Consider the following 22,478-nt stretch of genomic DNA (forward strand, 5'->3'; position numbering starts at 1 on the left):
GGCACTGCCTGGCCGCATCCTAACACATATGTCAAATTTAGTGCACTTTGAAAGATCTTGTAATGAAAAGAAATAATGTGCATTGGATTACCTAGGTTCCCATATGCAATACCTGATCGAGAGAGACCCCCTCCACACACACAAACTTGGCAGACAAAACCTACAGATGCAAATAGATATCGCATGTTCGTTCTCATACAAGCTCAATTAAATTTCAATTTAAACTAAACCAATACACACAAGTAGAAACTGTAAATATTGTACTTAAAACAAAGCATTACAAAAATCAGTTTAATGCACACCATCTCCTCCATATGTATTACCTCCCATTAGACTAATATTAAAATGCTGAATTACAGCTTATTCATGGCCTCTCATAAAAGCGAACAAGCACATTAACATTACCCCATATTCAAATTTGTATGTGCCTTTTCTATCTTTTGATTTAACACAATGGTTCACATCCATCCAATTTCTTCTCCGGACAACTGCAGAAAATATTATGTTGCAGCTATGCCGATGAATAATGGAAAGTGTGTAGGTTTTCCCTCATTTGGTTACATAATTCCATTCCACACCTTTCCTTAATCAAAGATCATTGCCAGCCCTTCCCTGTTTAGTTTTTGTTGGTAGTGACCGCCTCCGGTAATTTTGCACAGTTGTCATTCTCATTCATGTTTCATATATGGGGAGTGGACTGGTGTTTAGCTGGGAGGAGGCAAGGAACCCTCCCTGCAATATGCCACCCCAAAAATAGAATACTACTGGCAGCATTAATTGCCAGCTGCATTAAAAGAGCACAATTATGGCCTAAAACCTTTGGTGACTGCTTCTTGTCACTTGCTTCTGTCTGCATTCTCTGTATGCCTGAATGTCCTTGTATATATTGGCATACACAAAGAGAAAGTGAAGAGCACCCACACCAAAGCAAAGAATTTAAAATTGCCAGGATGCCATAGTTTGTGTCTTACTTCAACCCACATCTTTATAAATTCAGCTCTGATTTCAAAGGGACAGATATCCTTCCAGCCATGAATTTAAAGTAATCCATTCTCTGATGTCTTTGGAATTTGTAATGTTGACATCATTTATAGTACTAATATTTTAATGCACATTTAACAGTAAAACAGTTCTCATTTAAAACAATTGCATATGTTTTGTTTAAGTGCACTATTATCTTTGCTGCTCATACCCGCAAGTTGCAATGTTTTGAAGGTAGCAGAGTTTAGTTACTACCTACCGTAGTGTCAATAGAATAATATTCTGTTCCTTTATATCACTATAGACGTTCCAGTGGATAAAGATTCAGAGCCTGAGTCACCACAGCATGAAGAAGTAGAGAAAGAAGGAAGTGATAAAGAGTCTTTACCTGAATATACAGATATGCCACTTCCAACAGTTTTATTAGATCAAAAAATCGAATCTCTTCTTTCAGAATGGAATAGAAATGCAGACATGCTTTTTACAATACACCCGGTTGATGGCACCTTTCTTGTGTGGCATGTAAAACATTTGGATGAATACAATCCTGGAATCTTCAGACAAGTGCAAGTAGGTTTTTTTGGATGTGTATATTTCTTATACCTTGACGTCAGTTTAAATTGAAAAGCAACTGTTATATGTGAAATATGGACCGCTTTCTCTCAGGCATTAGTTGAAAATAATCAAATACACATTGCTCCATGCAGAGCTATACCTGTTCTTCCAGCAGTGATAAAAAATTAGGTTGTTGACACAACCAAAAAAAACAATCACTACTGAAGACTGTCACAAAGTCGAGTTGTGTCCACAAGATGCACTGGACGGAAAGGTAGTCTTAAGTAGTTTTGTATGGAGTTTTTTGAACAGGGCCAACTGAAATGTTGTAAGCAAACAATTGTCATACAGGATGGTCTCCCCAACAAGAAACGTCAACAGTGTTTGGTAAAGTTTACATAATTTTCCAGGCTAGTCAGTACCTGAGGCCAAGCCACAGGCAGATCTCTGGCACCCAGAAGTTATACTCTTACGTTCCGTCCCCTTTCCTCCATACTTATGGGACATTCCGTTCTGTGGTTTGGGACCGGAGCACTTTGGTAAAAAGCATACCATTTTTCAAAAATGTGCCATCCTTTTCTTTTTACGCGGGGTACCGCACGTGGCTGTAACCCTGCCCTCCTTAGCTCTGCCCAGCTCATCGCCCACCAGTCCTTTTCTCTGTGCGATCGGGGCTGGTCGCACTTCCATCTTTGGGAGATTTTTTCCTTCCAGTGTCCTTCTCTCCTGCTCCGGTTTGGTGGTCGCATACCAGTCAGTCTATGCCGGTTCATTTAGAATTTCCTTCTTGTTCTTTCTTCGAGCGACGCTTCGCTAGGGCGCATCCCCATCCTCTTTGTTTAGAGTGTTTGAGTCCGGATCATCAGTGGGACTTGTGTTTTTACTGCGATTCCCTCTCAGTCCGGGCACTTCAACGGTGTCTGGAGAGGTGGGAGGAGGTGTTTCAGTGCACTCCTCCTCCGCATTTTCAGAATTTCATTGACGAAAAGAAGAAACACCTGGTAAGTTCTTTAGTTTTTAGGCCACCACAACCAGGGCACTCCTTCCCGGGGTCTTCCCAGTCCGGGAGGGGCTTCATAAGCTTTATTACCGGGCTTCCAGGCCTAAAAAAGATACCAGTGTTTTCTCTGAGGGCTTCTGTAAGGGGCCTACCAACACAGGATTACAAACCGAGGCCCCTCCTGTGGGTGCTAATCGACTGCCCAGTTCTACTGAGGCGGTGGGTACTGGAGCTTGCTTCGAGGTCTCCTTGTCTAGAGTTTCCATTACAGACACCAGGGCTTGCCCTGAGGCCTCTGTAGAGGCTTTCTGTACCCAACCAAGGACCGAGGCCCCTCGTGAGGGGGCTCTTACCGCACTGTTCCGAGGTTCCTCTTTTTGAGGCTAAGGTGACCGACAGAACCGAGAGACCTGTCAAGGTCTTGTCCATGAGGTGGATTCCTCAACATTCGCGTCTTTGCAGTGATACCGGTTCTGTTGAGGGGCTCAGAGCGAGGTCACTGCCCGTAAATCCTCTGTTACTGGCTCTGCCGAGGTTCCTCTTCTAGAGGCTAATTTGCCTAATGGTATGTCTCAGAAACATCCTAGGCCACACAGTACTGACTCTGCCGAGGTTCCTTGTGTCAAGGCTAAAGTCAAGGCCCCTGACCCGTCTGTGGAGATCCCTTTCTCACTCACACATGTGACGCAATTCTCCTCAGATGCTGACAAAATGGCCCCCTTTCCCGCGTGAACTACGGCAGCCATTTTGGATTCCTCCCTTACACCTAGACCTACGCCATCGGCGTCTGGTGCTGGGAGCGGGTTTTCAGGTGAACATAGACTGCCTGGTGCGAATCCTTTTCGTCCAGTTTTTGACTGGAATGCTCGGATACCATTACCGCAAAACGGTCTTGCTGCCTGCTGCATCTGCTCCTTTGATGTATGTTGATCTGACTGGAGGAGGCCCTTCTTGGCAGCCCTCTCCCTTACGGCCCTGGAATTACTCCTCTCATGAGCGGCCTCTCCCCACTCCAATGCCTAAGCCTTCGGGGGAGGATGCCTTTTTCGGAAAATTTCAGAGGCTCCTCCACTCTGACCCCATGGAGGAGTTATTTCAGAGGTCTTTTTAGGGAAATCTGTCCTCCAGCTCCTGCTCCCGTGCCAACGGTTCCAGCCGTAGCACAAGTTGTCCCGGCAGCTGTTACACCTCTACCTACTGGCCCACCTCCAGCCCTTCCGCCCCTTCAGCCCCTGCCTCCGTTGTCTTCAATAGACAAGTCTTCGGCAGAGCCAGATGTGAAGCAGGTCTATCCGGACGTGCCGGATGACACACAGGGGGATCAGCATAGCAAGGACCAGCCCCGCTCTGTTAGAGCGTTCCATGACCGGGTGTCTCTTCTGGATGTACCAGTACCTGAGGTACCCGCTCCCCAAGAGTGGGTGCTTTCTCGGGCGTTCACTTTGTCTCCTCAGGAGCATACCGGCTTGTTCGTTCCTTCAGAGGGACGTTTTGGCCGAGGTCCTCAAGGTCTGGGATAAACCAAACTCTGGCCTTCACTTTAACAGGGGGAATTGATGCTAGTTATAGGCTTCACACTTCGGAAGAGGTAGCCTTAGCGTCTTGCCCGCTCCCTTCCTCTACAGTGGTGGAGGCTGCCATGTTACAATCCAGACCAGCCTCTGCATCTTTTACAGTGGCAGCTCGGGTTCTGGCCAAAGAGGAAAAGTTGCTTGACTCCTTGGAGAGGAAGATCTCGCTAATTCGGCCCTGCAGTTGCGCCAGGCGAACGCAGAGCTCATCTAGGTGGCGGCAAATGTGAAAATATGGATAGGTCTATCTGAATTTGAGGAGTTCATTCCTGCGGACAAGCTGGATGATTTTAAGGGTGAGATGGCTTTCTTTGAGCTTTAAACGTGCTGGTGAAGCCGCTGTTTAAAGCTCAAAGAACGCCATCTCAGCCTCGGTCCTCCTCTGGGTTTCGAGGGTTTCTGGATCGGACGACACGCAGGGTCGATCCTCCATCTGGGAACTCTCGTCGGAAACAGCAGCGAGGTCGATTTTTCTCCCGGTCCTCTGCCTTCTCTTCAGGATCAAGCGGTCTCTCCGCTGAGAAGTCTGCTAAATTATGTTTTTCGGCACTCGCACGAGACCCCAGTGGGAGGGCGCATGGAGTACCACTGGGAGGCGTGGCAGACCATCACAGAGGATCGGTGGGTCTTGTCCATTGCTCGGGTTGGCTTCTGCTTGCCCCTTCCCCATACCCCGCCCATCTATCCTCCCTTCCAACAGTCGGGGATGCCCTCCCTCAGAGCCGAAGTTCAGAAGCTTCTGGATCTCTAGGCGGTGGAACCCAATCCCCTGGGGGAGCAAAGGGAGGGCTTCTACTCCCATCTGTTCATGGTGCCCAAACCCAACCAGCCTGGCCTGCGCACCATCCTAGACCTTTCCCAGTTCAACCTTTCTCTTCCCCAAGAGAAATTCAAGATGATCACGCCTGGTCAGATAAAGTCCTCTTTACAGAAGGGCGATTGGGTCAGTGTGGTGGACCTTCAGGATGCATATATGCATATCCTCATTTGAAGTCCGCATCGGAAATACCTGCGGTTTTCCATGGGGAAGGAGCATTTCCAGTTTCGTGTTCTCCAGTTTGGTCTCAGCTCGGCACAGCATGTCTTTACGAAGACAATGTCGGTCTTCACAGCTTTTCTTCGGCTACAGTGTATCCATGTGTATCTGTATTTTGACGACTGGGTGCTGCGCAGTCCTTGTCCACTAAAAGCCTTCAGAAACCTACAGTCTCTCATCCAGCTCCTCTTCCACCTTGGGCTATCGGTGGACTGGCGGAAATCCTCCATGACGGTCTCTCAGGGCTTGATTTTCCTGGGTTTTAGTTGGAACACGATCAATTGCAGAGTGTACCTGACTGGGGACAGAATGGTGGATCTGTTGGCCACGTGTCAGGTGTTTATGCAGTCTGAGAGCATGTCGGCCTGGTGGTTCCAGAGGCTTCTGGGCCTCATGGCTTCGTGCGTGCTGGCTCTTCCTCTTGCTTGTCTCAAGATGAGGCGGAAACAGATGGCTCTTCGGAGCTCCTGGCTTCAAGCAGTGGATCCAGATTCCAAAATTATACTGGTTCCACCTATCATGAGGACAGACCTCTTGTGGTGGTCGTCTCTCAGCAATCTGTCAGTGGATGCTCCTTTCCAGGACCCTTGCCCACTATTGAATGTCAGGATGGATTCCTCCCTTCTGGGTTGGGGTGCGACGTTGGATCATCTCCAGGTTTTCCATCTTTGGTCACCACAGGACAGACAGCTACATATAAATTATCTGGAGTTCCTGGTGATATTCCTGGCGCGGAAAGCGTTCAAACCAGGCATTGTCAACAAGGTGGTCCGTGTCCGCACGCACAATGTGGTTTCCATGTTCTATATCAACAAGCAGGGGGGTACCAGGTCTCCTCCTCTTGTGGATCTTTCCATTTAGATTTGGGAATGGGCCATTCAGCATGGTATCTGGCTGGTAGCAGTTCACATCCCGGGCCAGCTGAATGTCACTGCAGATGCCCTCAGCCGACGAGCAGTGGTCAGCTACAAGTGGGAACTGAAGATGGAGATCCTCTCGGATATTTTTCGCTGTTGGGGCACTCCAGAGGTGGCCCTCTTTGCGACATCGACAAACAGGAATATTCCTCTGTATGCCTCCATGAACGGGCTCAGAGCCTCCTCTCTGGGAGATGCGCTCGAAATTCCATGGCACAACATGAGGGCCTACGCTTTTCCGCCCCTTTCTCTGATTCATCGGGTGTTTTGCAAGCTAAGGATCAAGGTGAATTGCTCTCCCCTGTTCATAGCCCCTTGGTGGTCGGCCAGGTTTTGGTTTTCAGAGCTTCAGCATCTATTGGTGTGTCTGCCGCTCAAGCTTCCGTTGATTCCCGATCTTCTTCACCAGAGCGAACAGCAGTTGTGACGTCCCTCCCCACAATCGTTCAACTTGGCGGCCTGGTTCCTGAGTTCAGATCTTTAGAGCATTTCAATTTGTCCGCTGATAACATGCGCATTATTCAGGCAGCCAGGAAACCTTCAACAATATCTCAGTATAGGTGCAGGACTTATTTGTCGGCTGTCGCTGCTTACCTGTCCACTGACCAGTGCTCGTTTTCACTGACGAATCCGGTCATTAAAGGACACTTTGCGGGCCAATTACATCTTTACCCTCCAGTTCGCAAACCGGATCCAAGGTGGATCTGAATGTGGTCCTTACGGCCTTGTGTCATAAGCCTTTTGAGCCCATGGCTGTCAATTTTAAGTACCTTTCGTTGAACGTGTCCTTTTTGATTGCTGTGACTTCGGCAAGGCGTGTAAGTGAGCTTCAGGCCTTGTCGGTAGAGCATCCATTCCTTACTTTTCATAAGGATAAGGTTGGCCTGCGGACAAATCCCTCCTTTCTTCTGAAGGTGGTCTCTGATTTTCATTTGAATCAGTCAATTTAATTGCCTGTCTTCTTTCCCGAACCAGCCTCAGAGGCAGAAAGGGTTCTGCGTTGCCTGGAAGTCAGAAGAGCCCTTAAATACTATCTGGACAGAACATCAGAGCTTAGGAACTCTTCGCAGCTTTTTGTGACCTTCGGAAATCCGCCGGGAAAGTCGGCCTCGAAAGCAACCATCCCTCGATGGATTGCTGCCTGTATTTTTGAGGCATATACCATTCAGGGTCTTCAGGCCCCAAAAGGAATTCATGCTCATCTTGTGCAGGGCAAGGCGGCTGCCATTGCCTTCCAAAAATATGTTCCCTGGGAGACCATCACGAAAGTGGCTACGTGGACCTCCCCATCGGCTTTTTGTAAACATTGCTGTCTGGATCTGACCTCCAAGGCTGATGCTCAGTTCGGTCAAGCTGTGCTTAGGAACCTGTTTCATATAAGGAGTTTCCATCCACCCGCAATTCCTGTGATGAGTGCTTGGGAATCTCCCATAAGTATGGAGGAAAGGGGACAGGACGTAGGAGTATAATAAAGTTACTCACCTAGTGACTAACTTACTCCTAGTCCTTAGTCCCCTTTCCTCCACACGCATACCCGCTTCCCCTTTAATAAGTTTCCTCTGTTATTGCTTAAAGGTCTTGGACCTGGCGATAGAAAAGGACTGATGAGCGATGCGCTGGGCGGAGCTAAGGAGGGAGGGGTTATGGCCACGTGCGGTAGCACGCGTAAAAAGAGACTGACACATTTTTGAGGAAAGGGGACTACGGACTAGGAGTGAGGTAGTCACTACCGTGAGTAACTTTATTATTCTCTAGTCTTTTGACTGGGGAGAACTGTGTCTCTACCCGAAGCCAGATCCCAAGGAGAAATGGACAAACACTGCATCCATGGTTTCAGTCATCAAAGCCCAGAGTTTCCAGAAAACAAAGCCCACCTTAAATCTTCAGAATGCCCTCGGTCTAGGGTAATGACTACCTTTGTGTCTCCTAGACCTGGCATTTCTGCTACCAAACTCCTCTACGCCTCGACACCTTGCAAGGTGTTTGTTCGTGAGAGGATTTAGCCCAGTTTCTGTCCTCTCTCCTCTTTCGTACTACTTTCCTCCTGCACGTTTTGAAAGCCTCACCAGAGTATGCTCCTTCACCCATAACTGGTTTCTTTGTTGTGATTGAGCGTTCACCAATTTCATCTACTCCCTCCTCTGACTCGTCACTCACAAGTTCTCCCTTCCGTCACCTCACTGCTAATGTTCTGCTTCTTTTTATAAGTAAAGTCTCACAACCTCTGTTCTCCTTTGCATGTTCTTACACATCTGCACTACCCCATCTCCACAACCTTCTGCAATGCTTGTCTGTTCTGCCACACGTACTTTGCACCGCTCTCCAGTACCTTCTCTATTTCTCCTTTTATGTTCCCCACACTCCTCTCCACAAGCCCTTTCCTCCTCCTGTCAACCTACTGCTCTCACAATGAAATCTGTGGCACATCTCCACACACCCTCATCTCTGCTTGTACTGATCTTCCTTTTATACATCTTGAACTCCTCTCCCTAGGTGGGCCTTTCCGTCAGGATATGCACTTGCGAGGGATTCTTGATCTGTGAGGGTGATTGGTGAATTTTGGATGTAAATAGCTGTTTAGGTATTTTCATTCAGGGAAATGATCATGGCATTTTCTGCAAAGGGAGGCACTAGTAACCCTGTCTGCAATCTTGTAGTTAGTTTGGAATCTGTACATGTACAGAGGCTATGTGGCTTTGCAGGCAGCCATGAGATTGCACTGTGCTCGAGCATTCTATTCCCTGACAACCACTGCTGAAGGTTGTTAAACCATTGCTGAAAAAGCCATCTTTGGACCCCATGGAGATGTCCAATTATCGACCTATCACTTAACTCTTTCTTATTTAAACAATTAGAAAAGGCAGTGGTCCTCCAAAAACATAACTATGTGGAATCGCCTGACCTATTAACCCAGGCACAGTTAGGTTTCAGACCTGTGCGCAGCACTAAACTGGTCAATATTTCAGTAATGGACCATCTCCGAAGCAAAACGCACAAAAATAAAACCGTGGCCTCTGTCCTATTAGGTTTATTGGCGGCTTTTGATACCGGTGACCCTCATATTATATTGAAGAAGCTGCGTAATCTAGGAATTTGTGGCATGGTACTTGATTGGATTAAATCTTTTCTGCACAGCCGTACACAACGGGTTCACGTGGGTACTTTTCACTCATCATTTGAGAGGACGTGTGGCATGCCACTGTGATAGTCATTATACCCTACTTTTCAATGGATACCTTCAACCACAAATGGAAGTCCTCCAACAAGCTGGAGTGACTTTCTTTAATTCTGCCAATGGCACACACACATACTGGTGGATCTTAAAAAGAACAAGATCTTGGGGGTCATTTTGAGTATGGAGGTAGCCATGCTGCTATTAGCGCCATGGCTACCCCCATACCGCATACCGGGTCCCCTGAATGGGGAAATACCGGGCCATTCCAACCTTGGAAGACTCGGTATTTCCCCATTCAGGGAACCCATCCCCATTCGAGCCCCCATAGGGCTCAATGGGAATGGGGAGGGAGCTAACAACGGGCCCGTTGTTAGCTCCCTGTTCCTTTAGCGGCTCCCACTAAGGGACCTGGTAAAACCAGCCGCCCTTAGTGGGACTCGCTAAAGGACCTCGTAATGTGGCGATAAGGGGTTAACGGCACCGGCACTCTTACTGGTGTCGTTAACCCCTTACCGCCAACCTCGGAATGAGGCCCCTTGTCTAGTAAGAATAAAACATGCCTGTTAACAGTAAAATCCTAGGTGTACGCAAACTTCTTGAAGATAAATCGGAATAAGACTGAAGTTGTAGTTATAAAGGATACTCCAAATATTTGGACACCTACATGCTGCCCTGACCCTTTTGACCACAGTCCTGCCCCCAAGTCTGACGTTAAGAACCTTGGAATTTGTCTAGACAACAAGCTCTCTTTAAACCCCTTTATCATTAGGAAAATAATCTCATATCTTTCTTTTCCGCACCAGGTGCTGGTTTTCAATTAATTACTCTCATCACGGCTAGATTTTAATAATGCTATTTTCCTTAGCCTACCTGACTATAGGATTGCCAGATTACAAAGAGCCCAAAATATGGCCACAAGACTTCGAATGAAATATAAGAGGTTTGGGACATTTCCCCAGCCCTCTGCTCCCCGCATTGGCTGCCAGCAATTAAATACTTTGTATCTTTTTTAAAAGCTTTCATTATCCCGCAGCAAATCCTCTTTTTACAAAGCTCAGCTAATTTGAATCAAAGGATTCTGCTAGATTAAATGATGACAGAAGATTGACTGTTCCCAGTTTAAGAAAAGGGAAACTAGGCGGTCACGTCCAAGCAATAGGAGGATGGGAATGATCATTCGTCTTTTTGCAAAGGAACAAAACACTTTTCTTTTCAATTTGTAACTTACTTTCAAATTGCTGAAAACCTGTTATAGCTCACCAGCATGTTAATCATCTGTCTCTGTAGCATATAGATACGCTTAAGTGATTGCTGTGCTCTATAAAACCACTAGATAACGCTGCTGCTTTAAGACCGTCGATAAAACTGACTGTCTCATTCTACAAACCGTGAATGTTCGGTTTCTAGAATAAACTGGTTTGTACTGCAGGGTTTTGATTTATGAAGTCTGAGTGGTTCTCACTATAAATCTTTCATATAGAAAATTCAGGAATCTCTATGATGGGGGCACAAGTTGGAGTTATTGTGTTCCTGGATTTTCTCCCTTTTTTTTTTTATAATTGAATGCGCTTTACTAATATAGTGCTTATGCCAAAGCGCTGCACATATTTAAGGAAAGCAGTACCAATTCATAGAAATTGATACGTTAACATATTTAAATAGAAGAGCAAGAAAGTAGATTCTTATTGAGAAACAGGATGAAAAAGTGGTAGAGGACCTAATCAAGAGAGGTTGTGAGTACCAATATTTATCAGCAAGGAGAGTGAAGAAGCAAAAACGAGATGAAGAGCAAGGAGGACGATTAACAGTAAGAAGTAATTGTGATGAGGATAAAAAGGGCCCACTTTGGATGATAGAAAGATGGAGTAGAAATATTGGATGAATCAAGGCTAACAAGGCAATAGAAAACCATACATAGAAAGTGAAACTGCTTCTGAGCTTCAAAAGATAACCAGCGAAGAGAGGAAAGAGCAGTGGAAATGGAGTCACAAGGAAAAAGATGACGGATTAGTCCAACTGAAAAAATGTAAATAGTGCAAAGTGGAGAAAGCTGATACACTGGAAACCAAGAAGAACAACAGTAATCAAGACAAGAAAATATCAATGAGGAGACATGGAGTTTATGTATATGAAAAGAAAAGTGGACACACTGTCATGATTCGTTGCCAGCGCAGGACATGGTCACTTGTATCTGCTTTGCATTTTCCTTCTCCCAATATGGCCTATCGAACGCTCCATTCATTGAGGACATTGAACGCACTAGTCGCTGGTGGTGTTCTGTCCCAGCAACCTGCGCATCTGGCCTGTCTGCGGTGGATGCCCGCGGCTCGACGCGTCGCTACTCCTTTTCCAGATGCTATGTGAGTTTGCTACTTTGCTACTGGTCTTGACTATCCCTGTCTTACTCTAACTTGCTTCATGTAACCCTATCTTTATGCATTATAGTGTCTGAGTCCTTTGTAGATGGCTTAGTAGACGGCTCCTCCGCTACCCAGACCGTTTCCCTCTCCATTCAGAGCTTGTCCAGCATTGCACAATCGGTAATATACCCGGAAGGAGACTATGCCTTCGAATTGCATGCAAGATTTCTCTCATCAGTGTTATGGTAAGCTTGAGCCATAAACCATTCTGTTAAGCTCCGTTCCGAACACGATCCGTATTTACGTGTCCTGTCTTTTCAGCCTGCACACAATTCATGTGAGAGAACTTGCAAGCACGATTATTTTAGACTCCAGGATAGATCTTCCACTCGTGTCTTTTTAGTAGCTTAGGGACACAGGTTAATATCCACACTACTTCCTGTTATTCTTATGCACTATCTTTTCTTTGACCTACATTAACTGCCTTCCAGCACGCGGTCACAGCCCGTCCAGATTGTCCCTTCCTGAGAACTTTTGCACTGCAGCGCCATTTGAAGCATAGGGGAGACTCCAGACTACACGAAACTCACATGTGAAACCTTAACCTCAAGCTACATCGATAACCATTCCAGAGACAAGGGTCTTTTTACCCCCAGAGGGTTTCCCTGGGTCCTCTGCGCTCCTCAGATCCATCCTCACAGGCTGGGGTTCAGAGCTCCCGGGGGATTCCTTACTCTCAGCTGCTTCATTGGATCCAGGTTGGTGGAGTTTTTTTTTCCATAAATACAGTTGTTTTACAAGACGATCGATTATCCATATCACACACATCTTGCGAATGTTAAGTAATTGAAAGCAACAAGATCGAGCAATGCAGTTCAAGTGGTATGTGTAAAAAAGAAGAGTCAAATATCAGGAATCGGCCAAAATGACTGAAAAATAAGGACTGAATTCATGATTTGGCTGAATTTGAGCTGTAAGAAAATTCTGAAAGGGTGTAAAGTTTGACCAGATCACGCATTAGATGCTGGGGGATGTGAGGGTGTCCCCCCACACCCTTGCTCTTTATATTGTGAGTGGTGATGTCTCCCGCAGCCATCCTGAAAAACAAGAAAGAGAAAAAGAGGAAAGGACCCTGCGGCGCAGGTTCCCGATCATACAAGTGAAAGGGAACAGGTGTTGCAGGGATACAGCGAGTCGGAAGCAAGGTAAGTAGGGGGCTGGGGATGTGGGTAGGGCTGTGGGCCAAGTCAGAAATTTTGCTATTACCCAAATTGTTCGAACACAATTGTTCGAATGACCCAATTGATCGAAAGTCAAGGGTCCGAATTGACCTTTGCACAATTGACCGCATATATATATATAATGGAGGGTTGCGGGGGGTTTCCCCCCACAGATATGTAACAATTGACCTTCACAATTCGGTCAATTGTGATTCGAACAATTGTGATTCGAACAATTGTAGATCAAACAATTCGTATACATCCGAAATTTTCAGGGGAGAAAAGACCAAAGTTAATTCAGAAAAATAATCTTCAGTCTTTTCTTCCTCGAACACTTCTACCTCTTTCAACCCGGATCCAAATATCACATTTGTATTTGTATTTATTTGTATTTATTTATTTGTAAAGCGCGACCTTGCCAAGAGGCATCTGGGCGCATAGTTACATGAGAATGGTTACAAGCAAGGCGTAATATATTCCCCAAGGGGACTTACAGGACAGTAGTTACAAACAGGCATAGTATGATCCCCGTGGGGCAGGCTTGGTAAAGAAGGTACAGGAAGTCAGTTACCAAATATTTGTGCAGAGAAAAATTCCAAGTCTGCCTCGGATGATAAGGCCGGTCGTGGGAGACATTACGGCGAAGATAGAGCGGAGCAAGCAAGAAGAAGAAAGGTGTGGAAGTGCTCAAGTATAAGTGAAAGTGGCCTATAATCCGGGTTTGGAAGGTTCATCCAGCTTGTGAAGCCAAAGTTTGGTTTTGAATGAGTAGAACGTGGGGTCTGATCTCAGTGTGGGCGGAATGGTATTCCAAAGTTTAGCTGCAAGGACAGGGAAACTAGATCCCCCTGCAGACTGTAGTTTGAATCTCGGTGTTAGGGAGAATTCTCTGTAAGGCTAATTTCCCAAACCTAGTGAGCCCCCAGCAGCTTTGCTGGATTTTTGGGGTTTATTTTTTTTCTCCTGCTAAGAGTGAGATTCTTTTGCTCCCACTCTTAGACATGATTTGAGGTGTTCCTTTAACTTTCCATGTGTTTTATGGGCTATGCGGTCTTTTACTCCATAGGGTCTCATGTGTTTTTTTGATGTGGGTTACACAGCGCCCTCTGTGCTGTAACCCAGGGGTGTCGTAGCGACCCCCCAACATAGACTCCATACCCTGGGACTGACTACTGTCCCCCAGGTAATGTAAAGTCACCATTGGCTTTACTAGTCCCAAATTATGAACAGAAACCAGTACAAACCATCATATTGTGGACGTACTGGTCAGGGCAATTTGATTGCCCCGGGGTCTGTTGTTCGAGGGGGCACGTCTCCGTCCCCCCTGATCGAGTTTTGGCTGGTGGCAGTGGATACTACTTTTTATATTCGACCGCAAATATATCTCTATGGGATTTTCCCATTGTTCGAGGCTACCAATTTTAATTATTTAATTCTTATAGCCTCGAACATACCGCCGGTTTATTTATTTAATATTAATTCGCCGGTTGGTATTTTTTGCCAGAACTCGATTCTAAAATGGCGTTTGTGTTCTCTTCTGTGACTCCAACCCAAGTCGAGCCCTTTGTTCCACATTTTGGCGGGCTTCTCCACAGAGGCCTCCAAAAGTGGTGACACTCTGTCTGGGTACCACAGGGGGTATGGGAGGGGGTTTAGGCACCCTGGACTGAGTTACCTTGGTAACTCAAGCCGCACTCTTGTGTGATTGGCCCAAGTGAATGGGGGTGTGCTGCATAAAAGCAGGGCTTTGGGGACTGGAACTTCAGAAGTCGCCACAGGACCTAAGAATCCGAGGAGGGAGAAGCTGAGCTGGCCTGCAACGACGACACCACTGGTGGAGCCCTGTTGAACCGTCTCACCACTTTTCCCAACGACAGAGGAGATCTCCAGACCGGAGAGTCTTCTTCCTTCGACAGGTGGGGATAACCAGTCTACCTTCTTTTCGCCTTCCTGGAGCATCTCGTGGCCGCCTTGCCTGTGCCAAGCACCCCGGCAACCGGGATACCACGTTTTCACCACTACCGCGAACCGAAAGGGTAGTACCTTTGTACCGGAGAACTCCGCGGCTGGTTTCTTCCCTGGCAGTGCACCGACCTTCATCCTTCCTCCACGACGAGATCTTCTCTTCCTCTGGACGACGCTGCGACTTGCACCCGCTGCCAGGAACAACTGCCCCTGCTGGAGGATCCTCTCCATTTAAGGTACTGTATTCCGCCTGGCTTCCCTTGCAACCGTTTGAACAGGGTGTATTAAATCCTCGTCTCTCGAACCTGGGTTAGCCTGGGACACCTTAGCTAACTTTTCTGCACTGAACTAAACCTTTTTCGAACTACCTCCACAAACTTCGAAGACTTTGTGTAACTGTCTGATCTTGGGCATCTTCCGCCCGGCTCCCTTGAAAGTGGGCCTGGCGCCTAAACTTCCTTGCTCACCAGTAGACTGTTCCTTCCTAAACTTGCTGTGGTTCTTTAAAAAGTGTTAGTGTGTATGCTTCCATAATTCTGCTTTTCCCTCCCTTTTTATTTAACTTGTTGGAGTGCCATCGAACGTTAAGCGCTCACCTCTGTCTGGAAATAAGTGGTGTTAACTAAGACTTGTCCAACAAGTAATCCGGGATGTACATATGATAATAGTGATTGTGTTTTGACCTTATCTTACCAATTTAGTGCTAGTGTGTTTTATAAGAGTGTATTAAATAAATAAGTATATACTTTTACACCCAAGCTCTGGTCAGTGTTTGCTTCTGCTACTGTATTTCTGTACCTATTTTGTATGCTCTGTATACTGCCTAACTGTTCTTGAGGGAAGTCTGACTGCTCAGCCACAGCTACCAACTGAATCTGTGTGGTACAGACTGCTACCAAGTGGGTTTACTGCCAAACACCTGTAGTCTTAAATCTTTTGCAGTGGTCCCTAAGGGAACTGCACAGGTTTCTGCCTAACACTCGGTATGGAGAGTGTGTTGACATAGGCTGTTCTGAGTGGTCTATTCACGGCATGCTGTGTGAAGCGGTTGGCCAGGTAAGCTGGTGCCAAATTGTTCAGTGCCTTAGCAGATAAGGCTAGGGTTTTTAGCGAAATCCTTAGCGTGACAGGTAGCCAATGTAGGTTGCGCCTAGTGTCTGATATGTGAGATCTTCTAGGGATATTAAGGGCAGCACTGATGGCATTGTTTTTTGTGACTTAAAGCTTGTCAATGTTATTTTGGCTTGTCCCTAGGTAGAGAGTGTTGCAGTAGTCTATTTTAGCCATGAGTAGGGTTCTGGCTAGGATAATACAGTTCCCAGTGCTCAGGAAAGGTCTGCAGGCTGTGATAAGCTAACAAGTGTGCGCTGAGGCTGACGCTACGGCATTAGTTTGTCTAGTTAATATAGATGCCCAGAGTTTTTGCTACTTTAGACACTTTAATGATATTGCCGTCTATATTAAATGCATTGTAGGCTGGGTCAAGTTTGGCCAATTTGGCATGTTATCCAAGGATAAGAAGCTCAGTTTTGTCCTCATTGAGGCAGAGCCCATGATGACCCATCCAGGCCTGGATGATTGAGTAGATCTCGTTAAGGGCCTTTGTGTCAAGGGCTAAATCACCAGTGATAGGGATGATTATCTGGGTGTCGTCAGCGTAGTTGTTGTATGATACACCCAGATAGTCGAGTATGTCAAAAAGTGGCAAATACATTGCATAATGTGGGAGAAACACACGATCCTTGGGGGACTCTACAGGAGCTGGTTCTGCAGACGCTAGAGGGGAGAAAACCCTCATGGTTCTATTAGCCAGGAAGGAGCTAATCCAGGACGATACTGACTCAGAAAAGTTTTGAGATGGTGACAGAGAATTTTATGTTCAACCAAATCAAATGCTGCTGACAGGTCACGCAAGAGGAGGATTGCCATTTTAACCTTGTCATTTAGATCATTGATTTGAGTTTTTAAATCTATCAAAGCAGTTTCAGTGCCGTGTCTTGGACGGAAACCAGATTTACGGAGACCAAGTAGTTGGTGGGATTGGCGATAGTTCTGGATTTGCAGGTAGGCAGCACGGTCCAGGATTTTTAGTAGGTAAGGATCTTTAGTGATAGCCCTATAGTTGGCTGTGTTACAGGGGTCGAGGGAAGGTTTTTTGATTAACGGGATAACCCAAGCATCCTTGAGGTTATCGGGGACACTACCAGATTTGAAGGAGGCGTTTATGAAGGTTGTGATGAAGGGTGCAAGGTCATGTGCAGCTTCCTTGATAATCGTTGCAGGGCACGCATCTCCTTGGCAGTGAGATGTTTTCAGTTTTTTGATGTTTTCCACTTCTTCAATGGATAGCGGAGAGAAACTAAAAGGTTTTTGAGGGCGATTGGGCACAGTAGTGTTGAACGGGAGTGTGTTCATGGTGTAGTCGGTAAGGTTATTCTTTTTGGCATTTATTTTGGTTTGAAATAAGGCAATTATATTTAACGGAGCCTTTTGGATATTCGTACACAATGCAGCGTCAGGGGAACATGACATTAGAGGAGCAACCGTAGACTCAAGTTCCTTAAAGAGTTCCTTTGTGTTTGATTGGGCCTGTATGATACGTTTGTTGTAAACGTCTTTTTTTGCTGCAAGAATAGCAGTTTTATACGTGGAGGAGGCCATGGTTAGGTTAGCCAGGAGAAACCTACACTGGCTGCCCGTAGGACAACATCTAAGTTCCAAGTAGAATTATATAGAAGTTGAGAAGGAGGAAAGTAAACTAAATGGAGGTGCAAGAGAAGAAGAAATCTGTGAAAATGGGAAGAAAATAACTGTCATAGATGGATTTAAATGGAGGAAAAGGTCAGATATCCGGGACTGTAAAGCTGGTACATAAGCAGAGATTATAGCATGAAGAGGATTTGAGGAGGAGGAAACGAGAAATTGAGCCAGTGAACCCGGGCAATTTTAGACCTATTACTAATGTACCATTCCTATTGAAGATCATTGACAAGATTGCTTATGAACAATATCAGACCTTTGTAGAAAGCAATAATATTCTTGCGGAGAACAGTCTGGGTTCCGAGTAAATCATGGTAATGAGACAGCCCTCCTGGACCTTTAGAACAACATTATGTCAATTTTAGAGAATGGTAATCCGGCTCTCCTCCTTCTGCTGGATCTCTCTTCGGCATTCGACCTGATCAATCATGATCTCCTGGCTGAAAGACTTATTTCAGTAGGTAGATGCTCCCAGGCCGCAGCAGACTGGTTCAAATCCTTTCTAGGCCCTAGATCAGCAGCTGTGATCAAGGGGATCTTCTCCTCCTTGATTATCCTACTCTTATGTGGCGTCCCACAAGGCTCCCGTTTGTCGCCTCTTCTTTTTAATATCTTCTCCAAACGTCTATGTGATATGCTGCGCTCTATGGGTGTCGGTTTTACTAACTACGCTGACGACACCCAGCTGGTGTTCACACTGTCTGGAAATTATGAACAAGACGTGTGCAGAGTAAGAGATGTTCTTTCAGCGATACAAACCCGGATGGCATCTAACTCATTGGCTCTCAATAAAGCCAAAACGGAGCTAATGATTGTTGGGACGCCTCAGAGACTTAGACTTCTTGAGGACAAGTATCTCAACTTTAAAATTTACCAATAGTACTATCAAGGTTTCAGATCCTGTCAAGACCCTTCGGGTCTATATGGACTCTCATCTTTCTTATAAAAGACAGACATCCTATCTCATATCTACATGTGCATTCTTCTCTAACCTTCTTTGGCAAACTCGCCCGTACCTATCTAAATCCAACTTGGCTGTTATAGCTGGTGCAATCGTTAACTCTAAACTGGACTATTGCAACAGCCTGATGATGAGTATGTCGAAGTCCAACATAAGAAAAATGCAGACTATCCAAAATTGAGCTGTTAGAGCAGTGAATGGACTGAGTAAACATTCCAAGGTATCAGCAGCCAGAAGAAACCTACACTGGTTGCCCGTAGGACAACAAATCAAATTTAAAAGTGCCGTAACAGTTTTCAAATGCTTGTCCGGGATAGCTCCGAAATACCTCTTGGATAAAATACAAAAAGCACCTATCGGGAGACAACTGTGTTCCAATAGTAACTTTGAGTTGCTACAACCCTGCCAAACTCTTAAAAGAACTGGTAGTACCAGGTTTGCCTTCTGGGCACCGAAGATCTGGAATTCACTGCCATTGTCACTCAAAAACGCTGTATCCATCAACACTTTAAAAAACAACGTAAGACTTGGTTGTTTGATGGTGGCACCGAGTAATTTCATACGGCCCGTTTTCTCTTGCTCTATGTTCTGTCTCCAGCTATCTGTTTCTGTGTATTGCCTGTCTTTGTGAGCGCTCGGGGGCCTTCGGGTGATTTTGCGCTATATAAAAAATGAACATAAAAAAATATAAAAAAAGATCTGCAAGTCAATCGCTCATAGTCTGAGACAGTGGAAGGGTTTTTATTGATTTTTTTTTTCTTCGGGTTTAAGGCCTTCCCACGCTCTCCCTCTCTCATCTGCCTACAACCCTCATACCCAATACATGTGTCGGTAACCACTGGTTAGTGCTACATAATGCTAACCCCTACAGTCTAAATCACTGCCTTTTGCTAATGGTGGTTCCCTATTATGGCTAAAACTCCCAGAGGGACTTCCTAACTTCCAAAGATTAGTATTATAATGGGAGTCTGGGAAAGTGCCATCAAATTTCTCATTGCGATTCAGACTAGTTCAGTCACACTGGTTCACCTTTTCTTCTCGAGTCTTATCTCCAGTACTGCCTACTAATACCTTGCACCAGTTCTCTGTCCATCAGATGTTTCTTTCCTATTCCTTGCCGCACTCAACTTCACTACTCCCACTCCACTACTCCCCTCTCTTCTACTGCCCTCCTCTTCCTACTTGTACTCTAATACTTTCCTCCTTCTGTTAATCTCATTTTCCAACTGCTACACTTCTCTTCCAACTACTACGCTCCTCCCACTACTACCCTTCTCTCGCTACTACGCTCCTCCCACTACTAGTCAAACACTCTCCTTTCACCCAGTATAATTCACTTCACGTTCACTCCTTACACACTACCTTTTTAGTAACTTGCCACACAAATGTGCACTGCGAAACCACTTTCACTCCTAAGCCAATACCTCATCCTGCTCCCACAAGCTGCAGCCCCTTCCTTCCTCTTGCTAGTGGTCCACCTCCACCACCACCTCAGACCTCACCTGAAATATTCTACACTTTATTGTTCCCCTCGTGCCCCTTTAAGTACCCCTTCCCCTTTTGGCCACTTCTCCCTGCTCAATCTGGATTTCTCTTCCCTCCCCGGGAAGTGTGTGTGCAATGGAAAGCTTTGATAATGGGGCGATCGTCCCCTCTCTCCTTACGGGCTTGGCGTGTAATGTCCATGCCAGCTTAAGAACTTCAATGACCCAGTTCATGTTTTTAAGATCCGTTTTCCCGAGCCATTTTGGTAAGTTTGAGGCATTGTCCCTGGTTGTCAATAGGATCTTTATTAGGCAGTACAGGCTTCCCGGCAGACTCAGGCAGGATAACACAATATTATTTGCTGCTCGGGTACAGGGCTATCTCTCTCCCAAGCCAGGCTGCTGCTGTGCTTAGGTCTCTGAGGGTATGTGACGGATCTTTTCTGTCGCTCTTAGCCATTCAGAGCATGAGGTGCTGGTTCTCGTACTGGGTATTCGCTGTTATTCTTTGACCTCATGCTGGGGTTTTTTGAAACCAAAGAAAAATACTAGCAAGCATTTGTACTTGGAGACACAGCTGGAGATAAGGTTCTGCAAATACACATACTGGCACATAATTGGGGGGCGGAGAGGGCCAGGAATGTTTGTTCCAATTTCTGGGTTCACAACCCTTAACTAGGGAGGCTCTGGATTCCCCCTTGCATCTCCCACCTTCCTTGAAAATGGCTTTTTCTCTGTTACTGACATGGTCCAAGATGTGGCCTTATCGCACACACTAAGAGGGCCGAAGAGATAGGAGAGAAACCGCTAATAAACAGTACCAGATATGCCTAGAGAAGAAAGAATAGAGTGTAGAAAGAGTGACCAAAAATCTCAAAGGCGAGGTATGATGAGTGGAGAAGAATATTTAGCTTAAAGAATAGTGAAGGAAGTCTGAGACCTAGAGTAAAGCAGTCTCAATGGATTGAAAAATTACAAAATACAGATTATTCAGGAGGTGGGGAATGAGTGGTAATTGAGATAAGCAGAGACTTACGTTTGTACAGCGCTTTCTAAAGGCTTTGAAATAACAGGGTCCCTGGTGACTCATGACAGTAGTATCTCTATTTGGCAGCCCACTGCATGTGACCTAGTGATGGTAGCCAGGGGATCCTCCACATCGCATACTAAACCTGGGCCCCATATCACCCTGCGGGGGGTTGTCGGTTACCTCGTTGGATACCACACCCCCCACCTTAAGATGTCAAGTTGGGGGCCTTACCACCGAGTATAATTTCAAACTTGAATGAAATGCCACTCTTTTATATTCATTTAAAGAGATGTGGAAGTATATCAGATACGCTTGGAATGTGGATTTAAATTCTAACAATGCGTTTACTTTCACTGTCACTGTTAACACTGTGGATTTGGGTAGACTAATAACAGCAAGTTTGCCTACATAATTGACCATGTTGTAACTGCAGCGTCAGGACATTGAACGCTGGACAGAATATTCTATAACACCAATGGAGTTGGTTCCCTGAATTTAAATGTCCTAGTATGATCACCTGAAATACAATGCAAGGTCTGAAACAAGGAATCCATGTACAAACACTTTGGGTCAAAGAGAATATGTATCTGAAAGGCTAAGCAAATTTCCACAGCAACAGGCAGTGGGCAAGGGGGCGTGGCCTGAGCTCATGGAGTGAAGGCAAGCCTTGAGGAGCTCCGTCCAGATCCTACTACGATCCTTGATAATCGCAGCTTCACACAACCTTGAGCCCTGCAAACGCAACCAGAAAGCAGCAGAGGCGCTTCTGCAGACTACGACCGCAGGAACGTGAAAATCGGAGCTGGTTCCATGTGAAACGAAGCCACAGAAAGTGGACCCCCAGACGTGCAAGATGGCGGCCTGAGCAGCAACCCGAAGTGTGGTGGGGGAAGGGTGCATCAGAAGCAAAGTGCCCCTGCGGACGCCGCGAGCAGACGGCGCCGCCAAACTCTGTGGATCCCGCCTGGACTGCTTGCCGCACTACTGGAGGGCATTACACAGTGGAAGGCCCCGACCACAGCGGTGAAGGACTCCGGCATCCTGAAATCGCACTGACACCCACGACCAAGTACGCTGTAACACAGCCTAAGCGGGCACAGCACTCAGAATCTCTGAGCCCTGGAGCGGGCGCGGAATCACAACTGAGAACACACTCCGACCCATCTACAAGCACCAACAGACAGCATGCAGCGGCGCACTGCGGGGCCCCCCACCACATAACACCAACATTGGACACAAGGCCCTGGTGCCTGGACCCTCACTAAAGCCCCAGACTCTTCGAGAGAAGAGGAGGACCCCACAGGGCCTGCAGGAACACTGCTGCACAAAATCCTGGGGTGCACTGATGGAATTGGAACACGCCTGAAACGGCAACACACCACACTTGGGATTCAACACCGGAGACGGCCCCAGAACCAGCACCACAGATAACACCACCACGAAAAGCACCACAATTCTGCATA

The 22,478-nt window shown here is 46.2% G+C and overlaps 1 protein-coding gene across 4 annotated transcripts in view; it reads left to right on the top strand.

Moving 5' to 3' along the window:
* Positions 1-22,478, top strand: part of DMXL2 (Dmx like 2) — a 2,950,233-nt gene that overhangs the window by 680,770 nt on the left and 2,246,985 nt on the right. For all 4 annotated transcript variants that reach the window (XR_011279824.1, XR_011279825.1, XM_069624807.1 and 1 more), the window contains exon 11: positions 1,286-1,551. Coding sequence is in view for 2 of the 4 variants with exons in the window: in XM_069624807.1 (XP_069480908.1) it covers positions 1,286-1,551 (266 nt within the window). In the remaining 2 variants the exon portion in view is untranslated. The remainder of the gene's footprint in view (positions 1-1,285; positions 1,552-22,478) is intronic.

The sequence above is a fragment of the Ambystoma mexicanum genome, chromosome 11, assembly GCF_040938575.1.
Source record: "Ambystoma mexicanum isolate Mex_15411 chromosome 11, UKY_AmexF1_1, whole genome shotgun sequence".
In the NCBI taxonomy this organism is placed as follows: domain Eukaryota; kingdom Metazoa; phylum Chordata; class Amphibia; order Caudata; family Ambystomatidae; genus Ambystoma; species Ambystoma mexicanum.